Genomic DNA, 27,767 nt, shown 5'->3' with positions numbered 1-27,767 from the left:
GGGGGGGGGTAAAAACCAGGTTTGGGAGAGAATGGCAACAGAAATGCCCTGACCCCTACAACAACTTCACTGAAATAGCAAACATGGACAATTTGTTTCAGGCAAAGTGGAGAAATTCAAAAGGAATTCAATACTATGGTGACATAAGCAAACATTCAAGCCAATGTCAGGTACAAGTTTAACAATATTCCAAAGAAGGACTTTTATGACAGTTTCACACAGCAGTACGAACATTCTGTGCATTGTACTCTAGTAGTGTGGGGGGTGGGGAGCAGAGGAGGGGGAGAGGGGTGGTGGGAGAAGACTACGTAGGAAACCTGAAGCATTAAAACTGACACCTTAACTTTTTTCTTTTTTTATTAATCCAGTCTCCATACTTTTTGAAGTAATTGCGTATAAAGACCTTTAATGAAATGGAGAGTAATAACAATGTGAGGGGAGATCTGATATTTTTGACGACGTGGTCACTTGACAAGGTGCTCAGCTGTTCTTGTACCTGGCGCAGTGCAAGTCGGTGGTGGATGACAGGTCGCCGCCCCCGCTGCCTCCACCTCCTCCTCCGTCTCCAGTATCGGTGGCGGCAGCAGCGTGGAGCACCGGGGACCCGTGCCGAGGCCCGGTAGCCGTGCTCGGCAGCTGGCAGTGTTCCGACAGGCCGGAGTGCCGTTGCTGCTGTCGGGGGTGGTGAGTGCGGTTTCGGTGTCGAATGTGGTGCGCGTGTCCACGGTCCGCTGCCACCTCGACCGCCGCTGACGGGCAACTGCCGAACGGCCAATTCGTGCGCTGACGGCGGCGGAATTTGCCGTTCTCGAACATGTCCTCGTACTGCGGGTCTGCAACCGACGGACAATAATTATTTGGTGTGCACGTCATCAAAGTACACACTGAGACACACACACTGCAACTGAACGTGAAAAATAATGTAGGTTGCCGATATCTTCTCGAGATATCATCCGAATTCTAGAAGTAAATTCTCACTCTGCAGCAAAGAGCTGCCTTTTCTTCTTTTTTTGTTGTGAGTATAGGCCGAACAACTTCAGTGGTCATTAGCGCCCAGACTACATTATGAACGCACTGTGAGGCACAATGTTAAAACAGCAACTAAAAAGGACAACACTATAAAAGGCACGTTAATAGGGGCAAGGGATTAAAAGAAAACAGCATAATCAAATGTCCTCAGACAGGTTTGTCAAGCGGATAAAACGAAGAACGCGAGCAGCTGCACCCGAGTCATCTGCTAAAATTTCATCCAGCGTACACGTCAGGTCAAGATCAATGCGCAGTGTATTAAAATTCGGACAGGACGTTAAAATGTGGCGTACCGTGGTGCCGGCGCAGCCGTCGGCAGATGGCGGTGGCCGAACCGGCAGTGTCCGATCCGTAACCGGGCCGAAACAACCTCCTGCCGAGAAGGGCGCGAAGAGGTCGTCCGACCCGTGGGGAGTGGTTTCGAGGCCCGAAGCTAGTTTTCGGTAAGTGTAGACCGATCGGTATGCCAGAGCGATAAAATGCACTGACAAATGACCCTGCTAAAATCAGACTAAGGCACACAACCAGAAGCTGTCCGAGGCCGGAGGACCGCAGCCTCGGCCGCGGCATCTGCAGCTTCATTCCCGGGGATACGGACACGGCCAGGAACCCAAATAAAGGTAACCCGAGAATCGTCGTCCGCCAGCTGCCGAAGAGAGCGTCGGATCCGGTGCACGAAAGGGTGAACTGCATACGGATCACTGAGGCTCTGGATGGCACTCGGGGAATTGGAGCAGAGGACATAAGCAGAATGTCTGTGGCGGCAGATGTAAAGAACAGCCCGATAGAGGGCAAATAGCTCAGCAAAGAGTGTGCCGATACGAAACTTCCCGGCAGATTAAATCAGTGTGCCAGACCGAGACTAAAACTGGGACATTTGTCATTCCTGGGCAAGTGTTCCACTGACTGAGCCACGGAGCACAACACACGGGTCGTCGTGACAGCCCTAGTTCCACCCGTATTTCACATACTACATTCCTTCGGAATTTCACAGTTTTCTTCCATACATTAGCAAGCTAGCACTCCTGAAAGAATGGATTTTGTGGCGTCACAGCCTAGCCACAGCCCAGTTTGAGTCCCGGTTTAGCACACAATTTTAATTTGGCAAATTTTCATACCAGTACATACTCCACTGCAGAGTGAAAATCTCATTCTGGAATTGTCCCCCAGACTGTGGCTAAGCCACGCCTCCGCAATATCCTTCCTTCCAGGAGTGCTAGTCTTGCAAGGTTCGCGCGAACTTTGGAAGGTAGGAGATGAGGTACTGGCAGAATTAAAGCTGAGCGGACAGGTCGTGAGTCATGCACGGGTAGCTCAGTCTACAGAGCATTTGCCAGTGAAAGGCGAACTGTCCCGAGTTCGAGTCTCAGTCTCGGTCTGGTACACCGTTTTAATCTCATAGGAAGTTTCATTATCCCAGTCGCCGCAACATACAGATGTGTTTCCTACGCGTCATCTTCAGAAGAAATGATGGGTTCGTGGGTGTCAAGTTCGTTCCTTTACAGCCACTGCACCACAGACTCTTCTGATGAGGATGAGATAGTTGCCAGAATGAGATTTTCACTCTGCAGCGTAGTGTGCGCTGATGTGAAACTTCCTGGAAAATTAAAACTGTGTGCTGGACCGAGACTCGAACTTGGGACCTTTGCCTTTCGCGGGCAAGTGCTCTACCATCTGAGTTACCAAAGCTTGAATAACGCCTCATCCTCACAGCTTTACTTCTGCCAGTACCTCGTCTCCCACCTTCCAAACTTTAAGGCAAAGGTCCCGAGTTAGAGTCTCGGTCCGGCACACAGTTTTAATCTGCCAGGAAGTTTCAATGAGCTAGTTGTTTGGCTCCAGAAGACATGTCACATCTGATGGAGGTGGTACCAGTGGAGGGCAAAACAGATGGTGGAGGGTGTCCGTCACAAAGTCCTGGTCCCGTCTCTTTATTCCCACTGCTGCCTCTCTGCTTTTGCATCCGAGCATTCCTAACCTGCGTTTGCCGATGCCACATCCCACGCAAAACTCAGTCGGAAACTACTGCCCAGGTTGACAAGATAGTATAGTGTATTGTTCAAATGTACAGTGCCTGCTGAAGGCTAATATCTAAAATTATACAATTCTTTTTGATGAACACTAAAAGGTCAATCAATAAGTATGCCAGAAAACAGAACAAATAGTAATATTTTAAACTTTGATTTTATTAAACTTGACAAAATGTTTTAAGTGTTTTGTGTATAAACGTTCCGTCTAGTGGAATAATTATCGTGAGAATTGCTGTACACTGCAGCTAACTGCATTTTAAAGACAAGGTACCTTATGAAGTATTACGAATTTTATAATATTTGATTTGAGCTGCTCCTCAGGAACATTATGGAAGTTGCTATACAAAAGCTAGTTTTTGAATAATAAACAAAAGTAAATTAATCATACCTATGAAAAAATATGTCATTTGTAATGTACCATTCTACATTTTTAATGAGAACATACTTGCAGATTACTAGAAAGTAATTTTGGTACTTCTTATTTAGTAGAACTAAGAAGAAAGTTCTTATTCAAAAATCTAGGCAACACAGTCCAAGAAAAGGTACAACAAATTGATTACAAAATGAAGTTTGAACAATTTTACCCTAGAAGAAGAATGGGCAGCTCTGAGGGATGAAGTAGTGAAGGCAGCAGACGATCAAGTAGGTAAAAAGACGAGGGCTAATAGAAATCCTTGGGTAACAGAAGAAATATTGAATTTAATTGATGAAAGGAGAAAATATAAAAATGCAATAAATGAGGCAGGCAAAAAGGAATACAAACGTCTCAAAAATGATATCGACAGGAAGTGCAAAATGGCTAAGCAGGGATGGCTAGAGGACAAATGTAAGGATGTAGAGGCTTGTCTCACTAGGGGTAAGATAGATACTGCCTACAGGAAAATTAAAGAGACCTTTGGAGAGAAGAGAACCACTTGTATGAATATCAAGAGCTCAGATGGCAACCCAGTTCTAAGCAAAGAAGGGAAGGCAGAAAGGTGGAAGGAGTATAAAGAGGGTTTATACAAGGGCGATGTACTTGAGGACAATATTATGGAAATGGAAGAGGATGTAGAAGACGAAATGGGAGATACCATACTGCGTGAAGAGTTTGGCAGAGCACTGAAAGACCTGAGTCCAAACAAGGCCCCCAGAGTAGACAACATTCCATTAGAACTCCTGATAGCCTTGGGAGAGCCAGTCCTGACAAAACTCTACCATCTGGTGAGCAAGATGTATGAGACAGGCGAAATACCTACAGACTTCAAGAAGAATATAATAATTCCAATCCCAAAGAAAGCAGGTGTTGACAGATGTGAAAATTACCGAACTATCAGTTTAATAAGTCACAGCTGCAAAATACTAATGCGAATTCTTTACAGACGAATGGAAAAACTGGTAGAAGCGGACCTCGGGGAAGATCAGTTTGGATTCCGTAGAAATGTTGGAACACGTGAGGCAATACTAACCTTAAGACTTATCTTAGAAGAAAGATTAAGAAAAGGCAAACCTACGTTTCTAGCATTTGTAGACTTAGAGAAAGCTTTTGACAACGTTAACTGGAATACTCTCTTTCAAATTCTGAAGGTGGCAGGGGTAAAATACAGGGAGCGAAAGGCTATTTACAATTTGTACAGAAACCAGATGGCAGTTATAAGAGTCGAGGGACATGAAAGGGAAGCAGTGGTTGGGAAAGCAGTAAGACAGGGTTGTAGCGTCTCCCCAATGTTATTCAATCTGTATATTGAGCAAGCAATAAAGGAAACAAAAGAAAAGTTCGGAGTAGGTATTAAAATTCACGGAGAAGAAATAAAAACTTTGAGGTTCGCCGATGACATTGTAATTCTGTCAGAGACAGCAAAGGACTTGGAAGAGCAGTTGAACGAAATGGATAATATCTTGAAAGGAGGATATAAGATGAACATCAACAAAAGCAAAACGAGGATAATGGAATGTAGTCAAATTAAATCGGGTGATGCTGAGGGGATTAGATTAGGAAATGAGACACTTAAAGTAGTAAAGGAGTTTTGCTATTTGGGGAGCAAAATACCTGAAGATGGTCGAAGTAGAGAGGATATAAAACGTAGACTGGCAATGGCAAGGAAATCGTTTCTGAAGAAGAGAAATTTGTTATCATCGAGTATAGGTTGAAGTGTCAGGAAGTCGTTTCTGAAAGTATTTGTATGGAGTGTAGCCACGTATGGAAGTGAAACATAGATGATAACCAGTTTGGACAAGAAGAGAATAGAAGCTTTCGAAATGTGGTGTTACAGAATAATGTTGAAGGTTCGATGGGTAGATCACGTAACTAATGAGGAGGTATTGAATAGGATTGGGGAGAAGAGAAGTTTGTGGCACAACTTGACTAAAAGAAGGGATCGGTTGGTAGGACATGTTCTGAGGGATGTAGGGATCACAAATTTAGCATTGGAGGGCAGCGTGGAGGGTAAAAATCGTAGAGGGAGACCAAGAGATGAATACACTAAGCAGATTCAGAAGGATGTCGGTTGCAGTAGGTACTGGGAGATGAAGCAGCTTGCACATGATAGAGTAGCATGGAGAGTTGCATCAAACCAGTCTCAGGACTGAAGACCACAACAACAATACCGTATTTGCAAAAGTAAAACTACTGCGCAAGAAATTGGTAAGAAAATAAAAGAAACTTTACAGACACTTAAAGTACGTGGATCCTAAACACGACTCCTAGATCAACAGCAACGATTCTCGTAACTTACGTGTAACCTTCTGAGATCAGTGACACCGTTTTATCATTACCCATACTGATTCCATAAAAGAACACAGTATAATTGTCAAGTACTCTTACTTCCACTGCCTCTTTTGTGACCTAATCCCAGAACACGCAAGTGCGGCACAGAATGCTTGTCTCTTCAAAAACAAACATGTGCCCTTCACTGATGCTGCGCTCTACCACTGCAGACTTGAACAGACAACCGTGATCTGCTGCATCAATGGGCTCTGGGATTTGCTCATTACACTGGAAGCGGAAATACGAGTAGATTACAATCTTGTCAATTGCAACAAAGGATGTGGCATTAGCAAAAATACATCGGGAACACTCTGACATGTGAGTGGCAAGGACAGCTGACAGGATAGACGGCCAGCACAACGACTGCACTGTCGGAACCCCTCCACCCTACAGCGGGACTCCCAACACCACCTGCAGAAACATCTCTCCCTGATGTACACCTATTGTGGTCTGCTGGCTACACAGGAATGAACTGAACATGAAGCTGACAGTTTGCCTGAACGTGACAAGTTGGAAACATTCCAAACAGTTGTGAGAACCTCACACCACGACCCACCTGGTAACCGGAGAAGATTTATCTACAAAAATTCAGCGACAAAACCTGCGTTCCCATCCCGTACATTAGTACGGGCCGCATGACGTTCTGTGTCAATTTCTTCTCAAGCTCAGTTTACTCCACAGCGAATTGAAGAGAACTCGAGCAAATGAGCGTACGCGTACAATTCAGCAGTGTTCACTACCGTTCACTTGTATCTGCCAGTCTTCTAAACTAATATAGTGAGTGAACTATTTCCAGAATTTCTATCCGAGATAACCGACAGGATGTGACTAACGAAAGACACCTGACGAAGACAATTTGAACTGGTGTTTGTGTGTTGCATGCAAAAAAAGTGAGCAAAGGAGAACGTAAAAGACATCACAACATCACATATGGGCTAAGGCGGGTGATTATAAAAAAACAATTATTTTTCTTTGTGCAAATATCTGGGGATTATTCCAAATATAAACTCTTATTTGCACGAATGTGGTCAATGAATGACACGAAGTTGAGCGGAGATAACTTTCCTTAATAAAGAATTTTGTAACTGTAAGGGGCAATGAAAAGTTTCGGTTTGAGGGAATTGCTGCAGCATGTACGCAACATAGCACAACTCCGATGCAAGTACATAAGCACCGGACGCAGCCGAGGGATTAGTGTGGCTTTTGTATCTCTCTCACGTGTGTGGTAAATGCAGAATCGGGAACTGTGGCGACATTATTATTAAATGCGTCCAAACGGGACCGACGTGCTCTTTTCTCAGCTGCCGAAGGGTGTAAACTGGGCAGCAATGTCTATAGAAAACCAACATTGTGGAATAGTGCACCAAGTTCCGTGCCAGTGACAATTTGACACGAGACGGTCTCGTATCACAAATGTCTTAACACTAAAGTTACACCAACTTAAGTGAGAGACACCGGAGCACTCACCGTATTGTCTCTCTCTCCCCCCGTGTGATTATTGCGCCTTCGGTCCTTAAAAAAAAAAAAAGGCTCGAACAGTAGACCGTTCCTGTCGGGTGAGGATGTGCAGTAGGCAGTTACGGACTTCTTAGACACATAAGGACACGGTGTTTTTCCAAACAGTTATCTTTAAACTGGTGCATTGGTGCAATCTTGTCAATTGGTGCCATGATTTCCTCAGTGCTCACAGCGATTCCGCCTGATTGGCATACCAATTTTAACAGTACGGCCTTTGAGTCTGAACGTTTTGATTGCCAGTTACACTAGAGACTAGAGCATTTGTATTTTCTTCAGCAAATGTTAGTGTATTTTTCTCTTTCTTTCTTTTCTTCCTTCTTTAACGTAATCATGACACTCTTAACTTTATATATATATATAATAGAAGGAAACATTCCACGTGGGAAAAATTATATATAAAAAACAAAGATGAGGTGACTTACCGAACAAAAGCGCTGGCAGGTCGATAGACACACAAACAAACACAAACATACACACAAAATTCAAGCTTTCGCAACAAACTGTTGCCTCATCAGGAAAGAGGGAAGGAGAGGGAAAGATGAAAGGAAGTGGGTTTTAAGGGAGAGGGTAAGGAGTCATTCCAATCCCGGGAGCGGAAAGACTTACCTTAGGGGGAAAAAAGGACAGGTATACACTCGCACACACGCACATATCCATCCACACATACAGACACTGTCTTGTATTTAAAGACCAAATATGTCTGCTTTTGCATTATTTCGTAAAAAAACGTAATTCCAAAATTATGTTAAAATGTATAACTATCACATTTCTATAAATTTTGCTTATATTCTGAATATGGTCTACCTGTTAAATGGTAAGTCAGGCTTGCAGTGAAAACATATCACTGATAATGAGATTGTCACTCTGCAGCGGACTGTGCACTGATAGGAAACTTCCTGGCAGATTAAAACTGTGTGCCGGACCGAGACTCGGACTCGGGACCTTTGCCTATCGTGGGAAAGTGCTCTACCAACTGAGCTACCCAAGCACGACTCACGCCCCGTCCTCACAGCTTTACTTCTGCCAGTATCTCGTCCCCTACCTTCTAAATGTTACAGAAGCTCTCCTGCGAACACTGCAGAACTAGCACTCCTGAACGAAAGGATATTGCGGAGACACGGCTTAGCCACAGCCTCCTGTGAGAGCTTCTGTAAAGTTTGGATCAATCCGTAAAACAGGTAACTGGAACAAATACTCTGAGAATCAGTACTAATGAGGATAGGTAGGAACATACCGTAAAGACGATCACCGGGCCGCAGACGGGCACACAGGAAAGACAATCACCCTCTCACAATTAAATTTTTGGCCGTGCCTTTGTCAGAAAATGAGAACACACACACACACACACACACACACACACACACACACACACGCACGCACGCACGCACAGTCACTTAGACAAAACTCGTGCACACATGACTGCTGTCTCTGCCTGCTGCGTCAACAGCCTCTGAGAGTCAGACCCGAACAAACCACTCGTCACACCTCCCTGCCTCTCGTCGGCAGCAGCTAGGCTAGCGGCAAGACGTGGTGGCAGCACTGGCTGCGAGTTCAGGGGAGTGGTAGAAACGGGAGAAGCCGTAAGAATGAGTGAGTAGGAAAGCGGCTCACATACTCAGCTGTGCCCAGCCAACAACAATGCACGAGACCTCAGTAAACAAACCACTTTATCTACTGAGACAAACACAAGATTTTTCCAGCAATGTTTCAAATTCTTTGTGGTACTTCCTCGATTTCCTTGACACATTTGAAATTCCCCGATTTCCAGAGCTTGTGATATCCCTGGAGTAACTCACAAAATCAGAGGACCTCTGCAGTCGAAGGAGGTGGTCATCGTGACCTTACAGGAACTCGTGTGAACAGTTTTGGATTTCTTTGGTGGGAAAGAAGCCAGATGTCGCTACTACCAGCTTTGGCCTTTGATCTCTGACTGTCAGAATGCCATCGGATTGAATCATCCTGTTACACAATACTGGCTGCTCCCACACCGACAACTGGACAAAGGCTACTCTTCAGTGATTTGGTTGATACACACTGCAATATCCTCCATTCAGCCTGGACCTTTCACCGTGTGATTTTCATATCTTTGGTGACCTGAAGAAAGACAAACGTGGGCATCTGTCGGATGTGCAGGATTGGGTGCTCTCGTGAATCTGTCAGCAGCCGAACACATTCTGTGGAAAGGGGAAGAATCATCTCTTCTCCCGCTGGGATAAATGTCTTAATGTGTGTGGCGATTACCTCTGAATCCGACCCTGCCATAATCCTGTTCTGCTGGGTGCTCAGTTTTTCATTTGACTGTCTCTTATACCTCATTCATAATCTGTAGGAAAAACTTTTGTTCTGTGCTGAAAATAAGTGTGCAGAAGGACAAAAATTTAATTACAGGCATAGAAATATTGGAGTGCCAGCCTGGTAGCATTCAGTGAAGTTTCTCATGGTATAAGAGCTTCCATTTCAGGAGGGCTGAGCAGAACAAGGGACATTGATGTGAGCAAAAATTTCCTCATAATCTTAGATCAGAAACACGGGGACTACAGCCGTAAAATGACAGAAAATCAGTGAAGCCAAAATGAGCATATCAAACACTGAGTCAGCATATGCCCGCATAACATATTACAACAGATACATGAAAAGTCACAGCCAGCAGCTACAGTATGCAAGGGCACACCGGCACACCATCGGCAGTCGTTACACTCGACACTGGACAAAAGCCTGTGGCATTTTAACCACTCAATCTGGCTGGAAGCTAAAGAACATTTTATTTATTTACTTATTTATTGGTCAGAGATGAGTGTAGGAAAAGGCAAAAGAAGGTGACAATAAACTCACCGAGCGTCCAGTAGTAGCCGCTGCCGACGCCACCCTCCCGTGGCACTTTGACGAAGCACTCGTAGAGCGACAAGGTCCCACGGATCGTGTTTCTCCAGCCCTTTTTGTTGTGCTCGAAATAGGGGAAGCGGCTCGTGATGTAGGCGTAGATCTCAGAAAGTGTTGCCCTCCTGCCAGAAAACAAAAGCACACAGCTCAGCCTGGACCGTGCAAAGGAGACCCTGATATCTGTAAGTAGGAGCAATGGGCACTTTTCGGCTCCCTTACTACGACTGTCCGACAAGTCGTCTTGACACTTTTGACTGTGTGCAATTTCAGAAATATATAGTTCTTTTATAGTTTTTGGTGGTTTCAAGCTGACAAAAAGCTGTACTGTCCATTTTGGGTTGTCGTAGTTTATTTGTTAATAAGACTGGGGACCACAGACTTATGACGTTCTGCTCCCTCAGGAGCAAAATAACACACGACGAACCAAGCGAGGAGGGCATAAAAAAAATTATTCGCAAAGACAAAGAGGGCATTCTTGGGCAAGAGAAGTCTGCTAGCATAAAAAATTGGGCTTAATCTGAGGAAGAAACATCTGAGATGTTCGTTTGGAGCACAGCATTTTACAGTAATGAGTCACGGACTGTAGGAAAACTAGAATAGACGACAATCAAAACGTTTAGATGCGGTCAAATAGAGGATGCTGACAAATCAGATGGACTGATAAGGTAAGGAATTGGGGTTTTCCACAGAATTGGCAAAGAAAGGAACATATGGTAAGGACAGACAAGACGAATGGACAGGATGATAGGACATTGTGTTAAGACATCAGGGTACAAGAGGGAGTTGTAGAGGGTGAAAACTGTATCAGAAGACAGTGGGACACACATAGCACTCTGAGATGAACAAATTGGCACAGGAGATGAATTCAGGATGGGCCAGCTAAAACCAGTCAGAAGACTCACGCAAAAAAAGGGGGGGAGAGAGGGAGGAGAGAGGTGAGAGAGGAGGGGGAGGGGACAAGAAAACAACAAAAGCCTGAGTGACCACAAAAGCCACAGGTACTAGGCCACAGAACAAGTCAGTACATATATTACAAAACGCAGATAAGATCATTTAGAAATAAAAAGTTATAAAATTAGTAACACATCAAAAAACTGTCAGAGAGTATAGAAATAAACAACAAATTACAGAGGACTAGTTTTCAACTACTGTGAGGAACTCCTGGACGTAATGAAAGGAATGTGCTGCAAGGAAACCTTTCAAACTGGATTAGACAATGGGGGTTTATTGCCCAATCCACTGAGGGGACAAAAGTCATATGATACATCCCAATATTGCACCAGACCTCCTTTTGCCCAGCGTACTGTAGCAACTCTACACAGCATGAGCTCAACAAGTCGTTTATTTGTGACATCCTCTAAAAAGTCAATGAGAAAGGGTGCCTAGTACAGAATAGAAAGAAATGTACAGGTTGAGTGGTTGGGAACATACGACGATATGGGTCGCTGGTGGAAACTGCATTTGGTGGGGTGGCGAATGAAAAAAATTAAATGGGTAAGCCCAGATATGAGAACATAAGAGAGAAAGAAACTAATGAAGAGTAGCAAATGTGAAAACTGCGATAAATTTAACAACAAAGTTGGGGACCACAAAGCAGATGAAGTGAATCACTTCATCTACCTTGCAAACAAAATAACATATGAGAGGCAAAAGAAAGAAGGCATAAAAAGCAGGCTAGCACAAGCAAGAAGGGTATTTCTGGCCAAAAGAAGTCTACCAGTATAAACTTTAATTTGAGGTAGAAACTTCTGAAAATGTACGCTTGGAGCACAGCAGGCACGGAAGTGATTCATAGACTGCTGCGAACCAGAACTGAAGTGAATGGAAGCATTCGAGATGTGGAGGTATAGAAAACTTAAACTTTGTGTTCTGCCTTACGGCAGGTCTCGTCATGGGGGAAGCCTCGTCAGAGAGGTCCAGCGCACGAACGGTGGACAACACAACGCTCAGTCCCTGAGCGGAGAACATCTCCGACCCAGCCGGGAATCAAACCCGGGCCCCTCGGTGTGACCTACCGCCGTGCTGACCACTCGGCTATCGGGGTAGACAGAGGTATAGGAGGAGGTCGAAAATTAGGTAGACTGATAAGATGAGAAATGAAATGTTCTATGAAGAATTGGCAAGAAGAGAAACATGTGGAAAACATCGACGAGAAGAAGGGACAGGATCATAGGATGTGTGCTAATGTATCAGGGAATAACTTGCAGCATACTGGAGGGAGCTTGCAGAGGGTGAACACTGTACGGAAAGCCAGAGGTAAGAATACATCCACAGATAAAAGAGGACGCTGGGAAATAGTTGCTCCTCTAAGATGAAGACGTTGGCACAGAAAGAGGAAGTTGTGTTGACACACCAAACCAGCCAGAAAAAAACTAACTGACAGTATTTGATGTTAGAGCAATTACACTGTCATAATGAGGACAGCTGACAACTGAAACAAACACAGAAATATGTGAAAGCAAACTTATCGACAATGAAGGAACAATACCAAGTAATACCTATCATATGTGAAAGATGCCACGGGTAACACTAAACTATAGTTTATGGATGGAGTGATACATTTTCATAGGGTGACCAGATGCAATTGTTTAAAAAGGAGGACAAACATCTTCAAAAAGGAGAACACAGGAAGAAAAAAAGAGGACACACAAAACGGGTCAACTGCAGATGAGGATACGACTCGTCAGCTTTGGACAAGTCACGTGACTGCCGGGAATCACCGGTAAAACTAGTAGTTAATTGTTACTGATGGTCAGGTGGCGGTTAAATGAGCAATATAAAAAAAAATTAAAAACATTCATTGTGGTGACAGTGTGGTGTCGATTGTTTTGTAATGTCAACAACACAGAATTGTTTACAAAGCGAAAAACCTAAGACCATTTACCTCACTTCATTCGACGCACCGCTACCAACATCTACAATTCGAGCAGCAGCTGACGACATGTAAACTACACTTTAACCTTCCAAATACAAATAAACTGAATGAGTATGAAACAATGAAATAAAAAACCATGACAGTTAATCTGTCAAATTATTTCTTACCTTTATTGGCCACTGAGACATACGAACCAGCTCCACATATCTTACATTCCGCTTCACATTTGTTTATCCCTTTCTTAAAGTCGGATATTTGCAGGAAAGGACATCAGAAAATGTACACTTTCGTTTAAACATAGCCAAATATTTTACGTAACTCACTCGGTTAAAAATTACACTCACAAATCACACGTGCACTACAGGAAGCCAAGCCAATACAAAGCGAAGATACGAAACAAAAATTTTAAATAATCAATATTTTCATTCGCTTATAGGTCGATCGACGATAACATCGACGATCCTGGTACCACGTACTAACACCGCCTTCGTGCGTGTTTATCACGAAGGCTGTCCAATAGTTAAAGTATTTAAGAAAAGAGCAATAGAATGGGACACTGTAAAAATCCGCCCGGACCCCGGACAAAGGGCTAAAAAGGAGGACACGTCCGGATTAATCCGGATGTCTGGTCGCCCTACATTTTCGTGAAGGAGTTTACATTTCCCTGCAGCAGTGCTACCAACCTGTGTGGCGAATGCACTATGGCCATGGCACTGAGCTCCACGTAGCTGAGCGGCGGCTTCGTGTCGGCGGCACCGGTCGAGCCGGCAGAGCTGGAGAGCTGCTCTCCATCCAATCCACTGGCAGCAACATCCGAGGCAGTTGCCCTGCTGTCGGTGTCTGTGCCACTGCTGCCGATGCCACCAGATGTGGAGGTCAGAGTAACCGGTTCTCCCGTCAACGTCACCGTGTCCGACACTGGGCCGCCATCCTCACAGTGGCCACTGCTACGGTGGGGCGAGTCGGGGGCACTACCGCTAACCTCGGAGACCGACACACCGGCTGAAGTCGGAGCAGCGGTGCTGTTTGAGCGAGAGAAAGGCAGTGTTCGGACAACCTTATACAGTTTAGATGTACACTAATAAATGAACATAAACAGAAGTGTATCAATTTTAATCACAGAATTTGTAAAACCAACACTCGTATTAGTACGCTGCCTGATAAAAGTAGTTAAGTACCCAGAATACATGACCGAACGTAAATGTAGCTCGGTACACAAACACACTGTCGGCAGGTATGTAAATGATGTAGCCCTTTAACTTAAAACCCGAAGTTGTCTAATTTTTATTATGTTGTTGTTGTTGTGGTCTTCAGTCCTGAGACTGGTTTGATGCAGCTCTCCATGCTACTCTATCCTGTGCAAGCCTCTTCATCTCCCAGTACCTACTGCAACCTACATCCTTCTGAATCTGCTTAGTGTATCCATCTCTCGGTCTCCCCCTACGATTTTTACCCTCCACGCTGCCCTCCAATACTAAATTGGTGATCCCTTGATGCCTCAGAACATGTCCTACCAACCGATCCCTTCTTCTGGTCAAGTTGCGCCACTAACTTCTCTTCTCCCCAATCCTATTCAATACTTCCTCATTAGTTACGTGATCTACCCATCTAATCTTCAGCATTCTTCTGTAGCACCACATTTCGAGAGCTTCTATTCTCTTCTTGTCCAAACTATTTATCGTCCATGTTTCACTTCCATACATGGCTACACTCCATACAAATACTTTCAGAAATGACTTCCTGACACTTAAATCTACACTCGATGTTAACAAATTTCTCTTCTTCAGAAACGCTTTGCTTTTTATTAATCTGACGGAAAATTCCAAGTATACTATTTACATATTCGACTGCTAGAGAGCATCCGGTGCTACATTCGTAGCCCGGTTGTCGCATTTTAGTCGATACGGTTGCCACTAGATATCACCTGTACTGTGTTGATACACGACAACAAAACACGCACTTTTAGACTGTCCTACATTGTTGCTTAGGCATTGCTTTAAAAGAAGGATGGCTGAGTAATACAGAGTTTGACTCTGAATTTAGCTGCTCAGGAAGTGATGAAGAATGTGATGTTACTTCATAGCAGACAGGAAGTGTCAACAGTTTGTCAGCTGAGTGACAAGTGCTCTCCTGTAGTACGAGATAAATACATCCACTGTGCTTCAGTCACCTCCTCCGAAATTAGTGTTCACAGGGAAACGTTGTGAAACACATGATTATTCTTGTAACAATATTATGAAAAGAAAGCTGCTACTCACCATATAGCAGAGATGCTGAGTCACGGATAGGCGCAACAAAAATGCTGTCACAAATAAAGCTTTCAGCCAGCAAGGCCTTCACCCAGAATAGACGACAGTCTCTCTCTCTCTCTCTCTCTCTCTCTGTCTCTCTCTCTCTCTGTCTCTGCGACTCAGCATCTTCGCTGTATGGTTACCTTATCTCTTTATATTCTACCAATTATCCCTGCACAATTCTATGAGTGACTTACGTTTCCTACTTGACCATCTATACACTCGCAGAATCTATGTGAAAAGTAGTACAGTACTATTACTATTCCACGAGCGCATAATTACTCTTTGTAATATTCTCACTGGTGTGTGTTGAGAGGACTTCTAGGATTTTCTTCATGCCGAATAGCCGCATCAAATAATTGTAATTTTGCTATCGAGATTACTGGAAGAAAGAGATTGGAAATATATTGTATGCTAATCAAGAGAATATATACTGAGCATTTACATCAAAAGTCTGTAACGAATTTCATTATATATATGTATTCTCTAATTGGGAATTTGCATGGAGGTGTCGTTTCGTTGGTAATCAGAAGGAAACTTCCAATGAATTGGAAACGAACCTGCAATTATTAGATCCAAGAGCTCCATTATCTCATCGGATGATTAAACACTATCAAAGCAAACTTTCTGCTCGATCTGAGGTTTCCCGATTTTCTACACAACGCAAGAAAACCAAGACATTTTATTTACACAGGATTGCAGATCGCTTCGAATGATCGAGACTGAGGACAAGGAGTCATCGTCCGATTCTGATTGAACGAGAAAAGCTTAATTATAACTTTCTTGAGCGACTGTGATATGGCTGCTTATGAATGAGATCATTAATAAAATACTAATAACTAAATTTCCTCCTCTCCAGCAACCAGTATAAACACAATATTAATTAAAATTATATGGTGAATAGCAACTTTCCTTTTCATAATATTGTTACATTCTCTCCTGGATTTTCCATTGTTTGACATGATTTGTCTTCACAGCTACACAGAAACCAAAAAATATCTTCCTGTTTCTGGATATTTTAATCAAAGCACATAAGACTGTATTCATTATAAGGATGGTTTTCATTAATAATAAAAAAAAAAGATATTAATTCACAACATAATTTGAAAAAATGTTGTTAAGTTAACGGGTTAGAGTTCCAATTGTCTGTGACAGGCATGAAAGCCACTAGATTGCTGTAGTTTGCCTGGCAACTGAGTGATGTTAGGCAATCGTGGAAATACCACGGGCTGGTGTGAAATGGTCTTACCAGCACCTAACAGTTTGACAGTAGCCTCACCGTGGGTCCTCATTTGCCCGGCCAGACGAATTACGTAATATCCACACCTGTGAAGCAATCGCATACGACAGCGACGCAATGTCGGCCTGCACGTGAACTTCAGTGCCAGCAAATTCGTCACCAATATTCCACATCCGATCGCCAGATGTGACAATTGCCGTACTGTCTACCGAGCATATCGTAACCCCTTCACACGTCAGTTCCTGCCGCGTGTGAACGACTAATGAACCCCTCCTACGTTTTTGTCACCGTGCACTGTCGGTGGGAGACTGGCAGCAACTGGAATACAAAATTACTGTCTCACAAATATCCTGCTGTTAACAACACTACACAAATAGAATAATTTGGAGCAGAGTCCTAACTGGGAAGCACGGACTGCTGACGAACAGCACAACTTCCAGTGTCATGGTGTACGAATCAATTACGTGAGACTTCAGTCGGGGCTAGTACACTATGTTCACCGTAAGACTAAACCTGATTTAAACAAACACAAATGTGACGACTGGGCAGAAACACAAATGCGATGATTGGTCAGAAGCCACAGCACACGTACGCTGGTTTTGTTACACTCTCGGAAGTAGGTCCCACTTACGTATTAGATATCTTATTACTAAGTTACGTTAAATGAAACAGAAACATATTCTACTGTACTAACAGTCATTAATGTTTTCCTTTCCTTAATCAGACTTTAGCTACATGGTTTTTATTTCAAAAATCGTGTACAGCCACAGTCTCTGTATTGTTGTGTTCCAATTGTCGTGTTCTTAATGCGCAGCATGAGAATGGCTGAGGCTGCTTGCTGCTCTGTAGCAAAATGAGTGTGGAATACGGTTAAAAAATGCCGAGAAATAGGTGGTTATTCATGTTTTTCATAAAATTTACAGAAAAAATTGGCTTTCAAGTATTCCAAAGAACTGTGTTTGGTACAACTGGGATACAAATACAGGTTGGATATGTAGCAGAATAGGTAGCATAGTAGATTATTAATCACCTGCAGTGCATGTATCGCTGGTTCAAGTCTCAAATATCTAAAAAATAACTCTTAACTGCAAAATTCATCATCATTTTCTATGAATAACATATGTCGTCTTGTTTTTAATTACACATTGCACGTGAAATTTCTGTATTCATTTCGAATATAAATTCTTAATTATTAGTATTCTATGAAAGATTTTTAATAAAGTTGCTTAAATTAAGAAAACATAATTTAATTTTTTAGGACAAAAATGAAACACCAAATACTCTTTTTTGGACTTTGTAAACTGTTTTATACCACAGATGTACTCTCACACAAACAAGAGTGATATGTGTCGTAGAAACAAAAAAACAATCTTGTCCACAGCATTGAGCAACCATACAAATGCTGCATTTTTACGTTTGCCACAGTACTATTACAATATGACCCGACAGAACTGATCTGGAGCCACGTTAAGGGATTTGTCATGAGAAATAAGCTTTTCATGTGTCACTGCCGAACACTGCCGGAAAATAGAATGGCGCATCACAAAAGAGGAGAAAATGCAGCACCTGGATGGCTTCGTGGATACTGTTGTTGACCAACTCGTTATCAATGTAGCAGATGACAGATTCAGAACTGAAATGTATTTAGATGTTTGGACAATATGGTTATGGATTAACAGCGATTAATATAAATTAACTTTGTATTAAGAAAACAGTCTTAATCGTGTTTTATATTTATTTAGTGCTGACCAGTTCCAGCACATCGCAGGGGCCATCTTCAGGGCGAACATACCACTGGTCGACTGCTGGTGGCATCACATCTACCAAGGTGTGGCAAGAGACTGTCCACATTGATCACAAATTGATATTTACACAAAAATTGACAGAAAATGTGAAGGTGTGAACTTTGGTGGCCAACAGCTGAATGTGTGAGGCACTAGGACTGTTTCAAAATAAAGTTGTGGCAATGACAGTAAACACGGCACATGTCAATATCTAGGCATAAAGTCTTTGTCTTAGTCAGTGTACTCAGACAGTAACTATGCCTTGCGGATGAGGGCGTGGGAATATATGCACATCAGCATCTGTTACTCCAAGATGTTGACAGGAATGGGTGAACCGTGGGCAAACACAGTATCACGAAGAATGCGGTCGACCTAGAGAGACAACAGAACGTGAAGACAGAAGTAATCGTCAGAGAGGCACCTAGGGCCAATCGTCACCAATTTGAAGTGTAGCTGGTGCTTCGACGACCACAAGGACCGTCAATAGGTGGCTCACACAAAGATGATAAGAGGACTAAGCTCATTACAAATGTAATGTATTGCGAATACGTAGAAAGAAGGATCCTTTATTGTATGATTATATGATAGCAGAACAAACAGTGGTAGCAGTTACTTCTGTAAAATATCTGGGAGTATGCGTGCGGAACGATTTGAAGTGGAATGATCATATAAAATTAATTGTTGGTAAGGCGGGTACCAGGTTGAGATTCATTGGGAGAGTCCTTAGAAAATGTAGTCCATCAACAAAGGTGGTGGCTTACAAAACACTCGTTCGACCTGTACTTGAGTATTGCTCATCAGTGTGGGATCCATACCAGATCGGGTTGACGGAGGAGATAGAGAAGATCCAAAGAAGAGCGGCGCGTTTCGTCACAGGGTTATTTGGTAACCGTGACAGCGTTACGGAGATGTTTAGCAAATTCGAGTGGCAGACTCTGCAAGAGAGGCGCTCTGCATCGCGGTGTAGCTTGCTCGCCAGGTTTCGAGAGGGTGAGTTTCTGGATGAGGTATCGAATATATTGCTTCCCCCTACTTATACCTCCCGAGGAGATCACGAATGTAAAATTAGAGAGATTAGAGCGCGCACGGAGGCTTTCAGACAGTCGTTCTTCCCGCGAACCATACGCGACTGGAACAGGAAAGGGAGGTAATGACAGTGGCACGTAAAGTGCCCTCCGCCACACACCGTGGGGTGGCTTGCGGAGTATAAATGTAGATGTAGATGAAGGCACTCATTGCACGGACCTCTGTACACCGACAAGCCCTCTGCATTTGCGCCGGGCACATTTGGCCTGGAATCTCACTGACTCGAGTAGAATTGTCTTTAGTGACGATTCCTACTTCAGACTGAGCACCAATGGCCTGTGAAGAAGTGTCTGGAGACACCCCGGACAGTAGTTGGATGTCAATCTGACTGTCGCCTGCCATACGGCCGTTTCTTTTCACAGCAGGAACACTTTCGTGTCATCCGTGGCACTCTTACAGCACATTTTTTCTGTGCCCCGATTCGTTGCCCTTCGTGGCAAGCCAGAGCCATCCTGGGCTTATATTTCAGCAAGACAATGCCCACCTTCACACGGTGACAGTTTCCACCGGACGGGTTTGTGCTCGGCAAACCCATCCCGACCGGCACGGCCGCCGGATCGCAACCGTATCGAGAACATCTGGAGCATTATGGGCAGTGCCCTCCAACCGGCTCAGGTTTCTGACAATCTAACGTGCTGACTGGACAGAATTTCCCATGATATCACTCAGGAAGACATCCGACACTATTAATCAATGCTGAGCTGAATAACTGCTCGCACAGGGGCCAGAAGTGGACCAACGCAGTCTTGCCTTGATCAATTTGTGAAGCTCTCTCTCTCTCTCTTTACTAAATGATTCAATTTTTCTGAAATTACCAACAAATTCCATCACATTTTGATAATTCCTTCACGGTGCATCTTTCTTGTCTTAGAGCGTATGAAAAGAAACTTACTAAAACTATTTCCCTCTTGCCTCAGGATGTGTTTCGTTGGCAAGTACTAAATTCAAATGAGGAGTCCCTTTTCACTGTGCCAAAATTTATTTGCCTCCTGTCAAGAAAAGAAACCAATAACAATGAAGCCACCAGCCATCGGCACCACACTAAACAGAAAATGAAAATGTTTGCTCTAAGTCAAGAACAGAATGTTACTGAAATGAAATTAAAATTGTATAATACGTAATTCAACTGTATAGCGCACAAGGAGGAATTTGTTATTCACTGAAGCTCTCCGACTGTGAAGACACTAACTTCTGTCAATGGCAGTACTGCCACAGAAGTCGGTGAGGGTGGTGAAATGCCAAGTCTGATCACCTTGAGATGTTGCACTGCTTCGTACACTGTATTGTAGTAGTCGGTTTTCTTTTCTTTTAAATTAATAATGGGGCACAACTTTCAGTAATTCATTCCAAAGTCACCTAGCTGATTTAAATGATAGCTTTCACAATTTTTGGAGTAATGTCTTTGACTTACGGTGTAATGAAAATGGTACAGCTTATATATTGCTCAGTTCATTATTTGTTCTCTGTGGTTCTGGAAGTTAATTTTGCGCTAGAAGCATTTTCAGTCGAAATTAATGATACTTCATTGTATCTGGAGTCATGAAGAAATGTAAAATAAAGAGTGCATAAATTGAATAATACTTTTTGTGTCTGCTGTGATTTCCCTGAAGTCTGAAATCATTTTTCTTTGGTAAAGCACTATCATAGCTGGAAAAGTAACTGTACACGTAACATATAAGATTTACCAGCTGGCAAGCACCCTACAAACTGATTGCAAATGACAATACTGGAAGTAAGTATTTAGTTACTTTTTTATTTCTTAACATTCGGGTGGCAAAGAACAAGTTGTCACGCCAACATTATTAGATCTTGAAGACGCCTTCTTCCACAGTCAGTTGTGAGCAGACAGTGTGAAGTAGTGGACGTGAGACTGTATCACGTTGGGGCTGGCGAGACACACAGTGGAGTGGAGCAAAACCTATAAAGTGAATGTTCACGACATTCCTCAGAAAACATCTATGAGGCAAAATAGGCAAAACGTTACATATATACAGCTAATATCAATGACAGAACAATGTGCATCTGTTAACAGTTATTCCAATTTCACAGATGCATAGCTGAGATGGGTATTTGGCCCAATGACGGTCTGATCCCAAACCCAAATCGATCGTTTCTAATAATAAAGTATACCGTTACAGTTGCATATTGCATCGTGTGGTCCTTAAAATTTTCCAGAATGTTTAGAAGAGAGAAGTGTACGGAAAGTTTGTCCTATTCACCTCGATTCCCAAACTGAAACCAATGATGCATGGATGCCTGTAGCAACTTGACTGAAATGCAAAATGCTGACAATCTTGAAAATACTGAAAAACAACATCGTAACGGTTAAGATTGTGTTATCAATAAAAACCTACCACAAAACAACAAAGAGCAGAAATTTACTCAAGGGGTCAATGCTTTGAAGACATAATTGACATTCGGGCCAACATATGATGCTAGAACATCATCACAAACAAAGACTTTTCAGACAGTTCCATATGGTTGTACATTTGTTTTGCCCATTATAATCAAATGGGAAGGGGAAGGGGGGGGGGGACGGTTTACGTCTATTTAGACCATCTAAAGCATTAAAACTGCCACCATCATTTTTCATTTTTTATTAATCGTGGTTTTGAGACTTTCTGGATTGACTGGGTATAATGAAATTCAATCATTTGAAGATTACAAAAAATGTAACACAACATCCAAGATTTCTGATGATCTACATTACATGATTACTCTCAAATTCACAGTTAAGTGCCTGGCAGAGGGTTCCTGGAACCACCTTTAAGCTACTTCTCTACCATTCCACTCGCGAACATGGCACAGTAAAAACGAACACTTAAATCTTTCTGTGCAAGCTCTAAATTCTCTTCTTTTATTACGATGATCATTTCTGCCTATTTACGTGGGTGCTAACAAAATATTTTCATACGCTGAGGAGGAAGTTGGTGATTGAAATTTTACGAGAAGATCCTGTCGCATTCCTGTTTCATGTCAGTGACACACTCTCCCCTATTTCGGGACAATACAAAACGAGCTGCCTTTCTTTGAACTTCTTTGATGTCCTCGATCAATCCTATCTGATGTGGATCCCACACCGCACAGCAATACTCCCCCACAACATTATCTATGTTATCATTTTAATTTAATATTGCTACATTTCAATTCAATATTCAACATTGTTACACTTCAATTTAATTTATGAATAACTGCAATCCCTAATAATTTAGTCGAGTATACACCCTTTAGATTTGTGTGATTTATTGTGTAACTGAAATTCAGTAGTTTCTTTTTAATGCTCATATGGATGGCTTCACACTTTTCATTATTTAGAATCAACTGCTGATTTCTGCACCATTCAGATATCTCGTGTAAATCATTTTGCAATTCGTTTTGATATTCTAATGGCTTTATATGATGGTAAACTACAGCATCATCTGCAAACAGTCTACGATGTCTGCTCAGATTATCTCCTAAGACATTTACATAGATCAGGAACAACAAAGTGCCTGTGCCACTTTCTCTGGGAATCCCAGATATTTCTTCCGTTTTGCGCTATATGACTTTCCCTTCACTACTACAAACTGTGACGTTTCTGATAGGAAATTACAAAACAAGTCACACAACTGACATGATACTCCATAGGCACACAATTTGATAAGAAGCTGCTTGTGAGGAGTGAGGAATGGTATCAAAAGCCTTCTGTGTAAAAATGGGGGAATCAATTTAAGGGGAAGTTTACAATCTTTTGGTTAAAAATATCAATTTTTTTAAAATTGCATTTTTGGATCCATAAAAGTGTTTAGAATCCACCCCCGACATGGTTTTTCCGAATACGAAACGGAAATGTTTGTTACTCGCAGCTGAACAGAAAAATGCGCCTGCCTGAAATCGGCCTTTTTCACATGCCAGTTTTTTTCGGGAATTTCGACTTTGTAACTGTGAAAAATTATTCTATATGCTTGTCCATGACTAAAACTGCTAAAAGTAATCAGGGAGCTTACGACATACTACTTCTTGGCAATCCGACGACATTCCAATTCGGTGGAACAGATGAAGAAGGCAATTTGGGCAATGTATTTCCACAAGTGTTCAATGGGTGACCACCCACAACACCAAAATTGTCCGGCTGGGGAAACTAGTTGGTGCAACTGGCACACTGCAGAGGCTACCGGACACCTGGACGAATATCAACACGACCAGCCAATCTCCGAAGAAGTTCAAAAAGTGATTCATCCGATCTACGCGGCCCTTTCAGAGGACGAGTTATGGTACCGGTGGTTGGGAGGAAACACACAAAATTCAAATGAAATTTTGAACGTGTGTGTTTGGGAATTAACCCCCAAGCATTTGCATTCTGGTGCGAAGACTGTGGAGATTGTGACCTTCCTGGCAGTGAGCAGCTTCAGCTTCAGTGAAGCGTATTCAGCAATTCTGAAGATGTCACCCTGGGACTCTATTTGACGCAGTTCGCCAAGCATTCGGACGAGCACCAGATTCCAGTGGCTGAAAACTGCTTGCCATCGGCCGTACGAGCGACTCTGGAGCAGTGCAAGATCGCCCAGATCGAGCAGAACACCCTCTACGAGGAAGAGGAAGGACTAGTTTATGGACCCGGAACAGCAGATTGAACGTAAGTTGCACAATATTGCATTTATATGTAGTCAAAACTTCAAACACGTTTTTCTCGAAATGATTTTTTTTTATCGCGCGGTACGGTAACTTGAAATCTACTGAACCGATTAGCACGATTCTTTGTTTCCGACGAAGCTAACTAAATGGTCTAGGAGTTGTACCACTTTTATTCCGATCTATCAACTATAAATATTTTTACTTGGCCGACAAGTCGAAAAATTGATGAAAAAAAAACCCTATTTTTTTACAAATGGCTGCCATTTTGTTTCTTATTGTCGAAATAACTTAAGCGAGATACAACTAGTAAAGAATCTTATATACTTCACTAACGTCAACTCAATTTTGATTTCAGATGAGTTGGCTGACCCCTGACATACCACGCGTGGAGGTCTACATCGAAAATTTGTTTCGTTCCGACGGCACTTCCGCCTTTGCTCTTCAACATTTCCGGACGAAAAAATTCCAGTTTGTAGAGGATATATCAATACACATTTTGACCACATTCGACACTGATATCTATAACACTTCCCGAGAAAAAAAATTCTCAAAGATCGTGCTTTTTTCGGGCCAAAGATAGTAAATGTCCCCCTAACATCCCCTGTCGATGGCACTCATTACTTTGAGGGAATAAGAGCTAGTTGTGCTTCACAAGAATGATATTTTCTGGGTCTGCTTGGCTATTTGTTAATAAATTGTTTTCTTCAAAGTGATTCATAATGTACGAGCTCAGTACGTTCCAAAATCCTACGTCGGGTCGTGTTACAATGTGGCTGTACCTGGGACACTGCAGATCGTCAGAGGGCGGCACGTGGTCACCAGAGGCAGCACGGAGTGCTGGCGAGCTCGACGTCCACCTCTCACCGGCACCCGGCAGCTGGGAACGTGCCGAGAGGTCGCCGCGCAGCTCCCGGTGGCGCCGTGCGTCGGGCGGCTGGCAGGTGATGACAGCCGGGCCGACGAGCTCCGCGAGGGCGGTCGTCGCTCCCGGGCCTCCGTAGCTCGACAGCAACATTCGGCAGTGGTTGCAGAAGTTGCCGTCCTTGAACGTGTCCTCGTACCGCGGATCTGCAATCGGTGAACGCGGTTTGTGAGCATACCGCTCGAGAGCGCACCGGAACATTCGCCGACCCCGAAGGTAAAATCTCGTAGGCCGATGAAATATTCTCAGGTTACCGACCGAATCGTCACGTTGCACTGTCGTGACGTTTTGACGAGTTTCCTAATAGTCGTCTCGAGACGGAGTTCCAGGTTCACAGTCGACAGTGGGAAAGCCCCTGGGCATCGGTCCACTGTTGCCTGCCTAGTCTGCTGCTCCAACTGCTATTTTCTCATCTTATTGTTCCTATTGTGCTTTTGCTAAGGTCACATACCCTGCAGACTTCAGTTGGAAACCACTGCCCCAACTGCCAAGATTGTACTGTAGTCTTATCTCACTGCCGCAATGTCCCAGAACCCGTAGACACGACACAGCACCTTTGCCTGTTCAAAAACAAACGTGTGGCTCTCATTCACGCTCTGCACTGCCACCACCAACTTGAACAGACAAAGGTGCCGTACTGCATAAATGTTGTTGTCGGATGTGGTCATCAAAGAGGCAGTGGAAAGACGGGCATCTGACTATCTTGCCAACCGGGATGGTCGATCCTACAGATTTCTGCAGGGAATGTGGTATTAGGATAAGGGAAATAAAAAAAAAGCGTAACGAGTGCTCCGATGTGAAAGAGGTGGAGGCAGTAGGTGGAAAGCAGCAGTAATCAATGTGTGATCCATTTAAACAATGGAACATTGAGAATGGAATGTAACAAAGCTATGAAAAGGATAGTTGCTACTCACTATATAGCAGAGATGTTGAGTCGGAGACAGGCACAACAAAAAAATTTGTCACACAATAGGCTTTTTGGCCAACAAGGCCTTTGTCAAAAACACAAACACACAAACACACACACACACACACACACACACACACACACAGGCAGCTGGAGCCAGACTACAATGGGAGAGGCAACCGGGTGGGGTAAGAAACAGGGAGACGTGAGAAAGGGGAGGGATATTAGGTGAGGGATGGTAAAGTGCTGCTGCAGAAGCAGGCAGGGGAGAGGTGGAGAGAGGGTAGGCCAGCTACACACAGTCGGGAGGTTAGACAGATGGCGGGGAACAGCGGTAAAGGAGAGAAGTTAAAAGACTGGGTGCACTGGTGGAATAGGGGGCTGTGTAGTGCTGTAATGGGAACAGGAAGGGGACTGAATGGGAGAGGACAGTCACTAACAAAGGTTGAGGCCAGGAGGGTCACGGGAACATAGTATATATTGAAGGAAGAGTTCCCACCTGTGCAATTCAGAAAGCCTGGTGTTGGTGCGAAGGATCCAGATGACACGGGCTGTGAAGCAGTTGTCCAAATGAAGAATGTCGTGTTTGGCGGAGTGCTCATCAACAGGCTGGTCCCCTTGTTTCTCAGCCACAGTTTGTCGGTGGCCGTTCGTGCGAACAGACAGCTTGTTGGCTGTCATGCCCACATAGAATGCACCACAGTGGTTGCAGCTTAACTTGTAGATCACATGACTGGTTTCACAGGTAGCCCTGCTTTTGATGGGATAGGTGACGTTAGTGATTGGACTGGAGTAGATGGTGGTGGGAGGATGCATGGAATAGGTCTTGCATCTAGGTGTATTACAGGGATATGAGCTGTAAGGCAGGAGTTGCGTACAGATGGACAAGGATATTGTGTAGGTTCAGTGGGCGGCACAATACTACTGTGTGTGTGTGTGTGTGTGTGGGGGGGGGGGGGGGGGGGGGAGGGGGAGGGGGGGGGATAGTGTGCAGGACATTTCTCATTTCAGGGCACAACACAATCCTGGCAGAGAATGTGATTCAGTTGATCCAGTCCTGCGTTGTACTAAGACATGAGGGGGAAGTTCCTCTGTGGCTAAACAGTGGGAGGTGGTGTGGGAATGGAGAGAGAAGCCACGGGAGAAATGTTTTAGCACAATGTTAGGGGGTAATTACGGTCTCTAAGGGCCTCAGGGAGACCTCTGACGAATTTTGAGAGGCACCACTCATCACTGCAGATGCGATGACCACGGGTGGCTAGGATGTACGGAAGGGACTTGTCGGTATGCAACAGGTGGCAAGTGTCCAAGTGAAGGTATTGCTGGTGGTCGGTAGGTTTGATATGGACAGAGGTACTGATGTAGCCATCTTTGAGGTGGAGGTAAGATCGAGGAAGGTGGCTTGTTGGGTTGAGTAGGACCAGGTGAAGCTAATGGTGCAGAAGGTGTTGAGGTTCTGGAGGAATGTAGGTAGGGTGTCCTCACCCTCAATCCAGATCACGAAGATGTCATCAATGAGTCTGAATCAGGTGAGGGGTTTAGGATTCTGGTTGTTTAGGAAGGATTCCTTGAGATGGCCTATCAACAGGATGGCACGCGGGTGCCCACAGCCATACCTCAGATTTGTTTATTGACTGTAATTACCTCCCCCCCCCCCCCCCCCTCCCAAACTGTGGTACAAACATGGATCTCCCATGCCGTATTTTTCCAGTCACATACCACCTCCAGAAGTCCCACCATCTGCCCAGAGAGAAGCATTCCCCTCATGACTCAGTACCACTCAGGACTGGAGCAACAGGGTTTCAACTACCTCTTGCTCTGCCCTGAAATGAGAAATATTCTACC

At 43.7% G+C, this 27,767-nt stretch overlaps 1 protein-coding gene across 4 annotated transcripts in view; it reads right to left on the bottom strand.

The window, feature by feature from the left end:
• Positions 1-345: 345 nt before the first annotated feature.
• LOC126427106 (uncharacterized) overlaps positions 346-27,767 on the bottom strand; it is a 250,867-nt gene continuing 223,445 nt past the window's right edge. For 2 of the 4 annotated variants that reach the window (XM_050089322.1, XM_050089323.1), the window contains 4 exons: positions 24,873-25,161; positions 13,762-14,100; positions 10,156-10,325; positions 346-833 (listed from right to left, as the gene is read on the bottom strand). In XM_050089322.1, the coding sequence (XP_049945279.1) occupies positions 481-833; positions 10,156-10,325; positions 13,762-14,100; positions 24,873-25,161 (1,151 nt within the window). In that variant the 3' untranslated portion in view covers positions 346-480. The remainder of the gene's footprint in view (positions 834-10,155; positions 10,326-13,761; positions 14,101-24,872; positions 25,162-27,767) is intronic. The other 2 variants (XM_050089321.1, XM_050089320.1) reach the window with 1 other exon arrangement.

Source organism: Schistocerca serialis, chromosome 11, assembly GCF_023864345.2.
Source record: "Schistocerca serialis cubense isolate TAMUIC-IGC-003099 chromosome 11, iqSchSeri2.2, whole genome shotgun sequence".
NCBI lineage: Eukaryota > Metazoa > Arthropoda > Insecta > Orthoptera > Acrididae > Schistocerca > Schistocerca serialis.
This window is presented reverse-complemented; position numbering and strand designations above follow the sequence as displayed.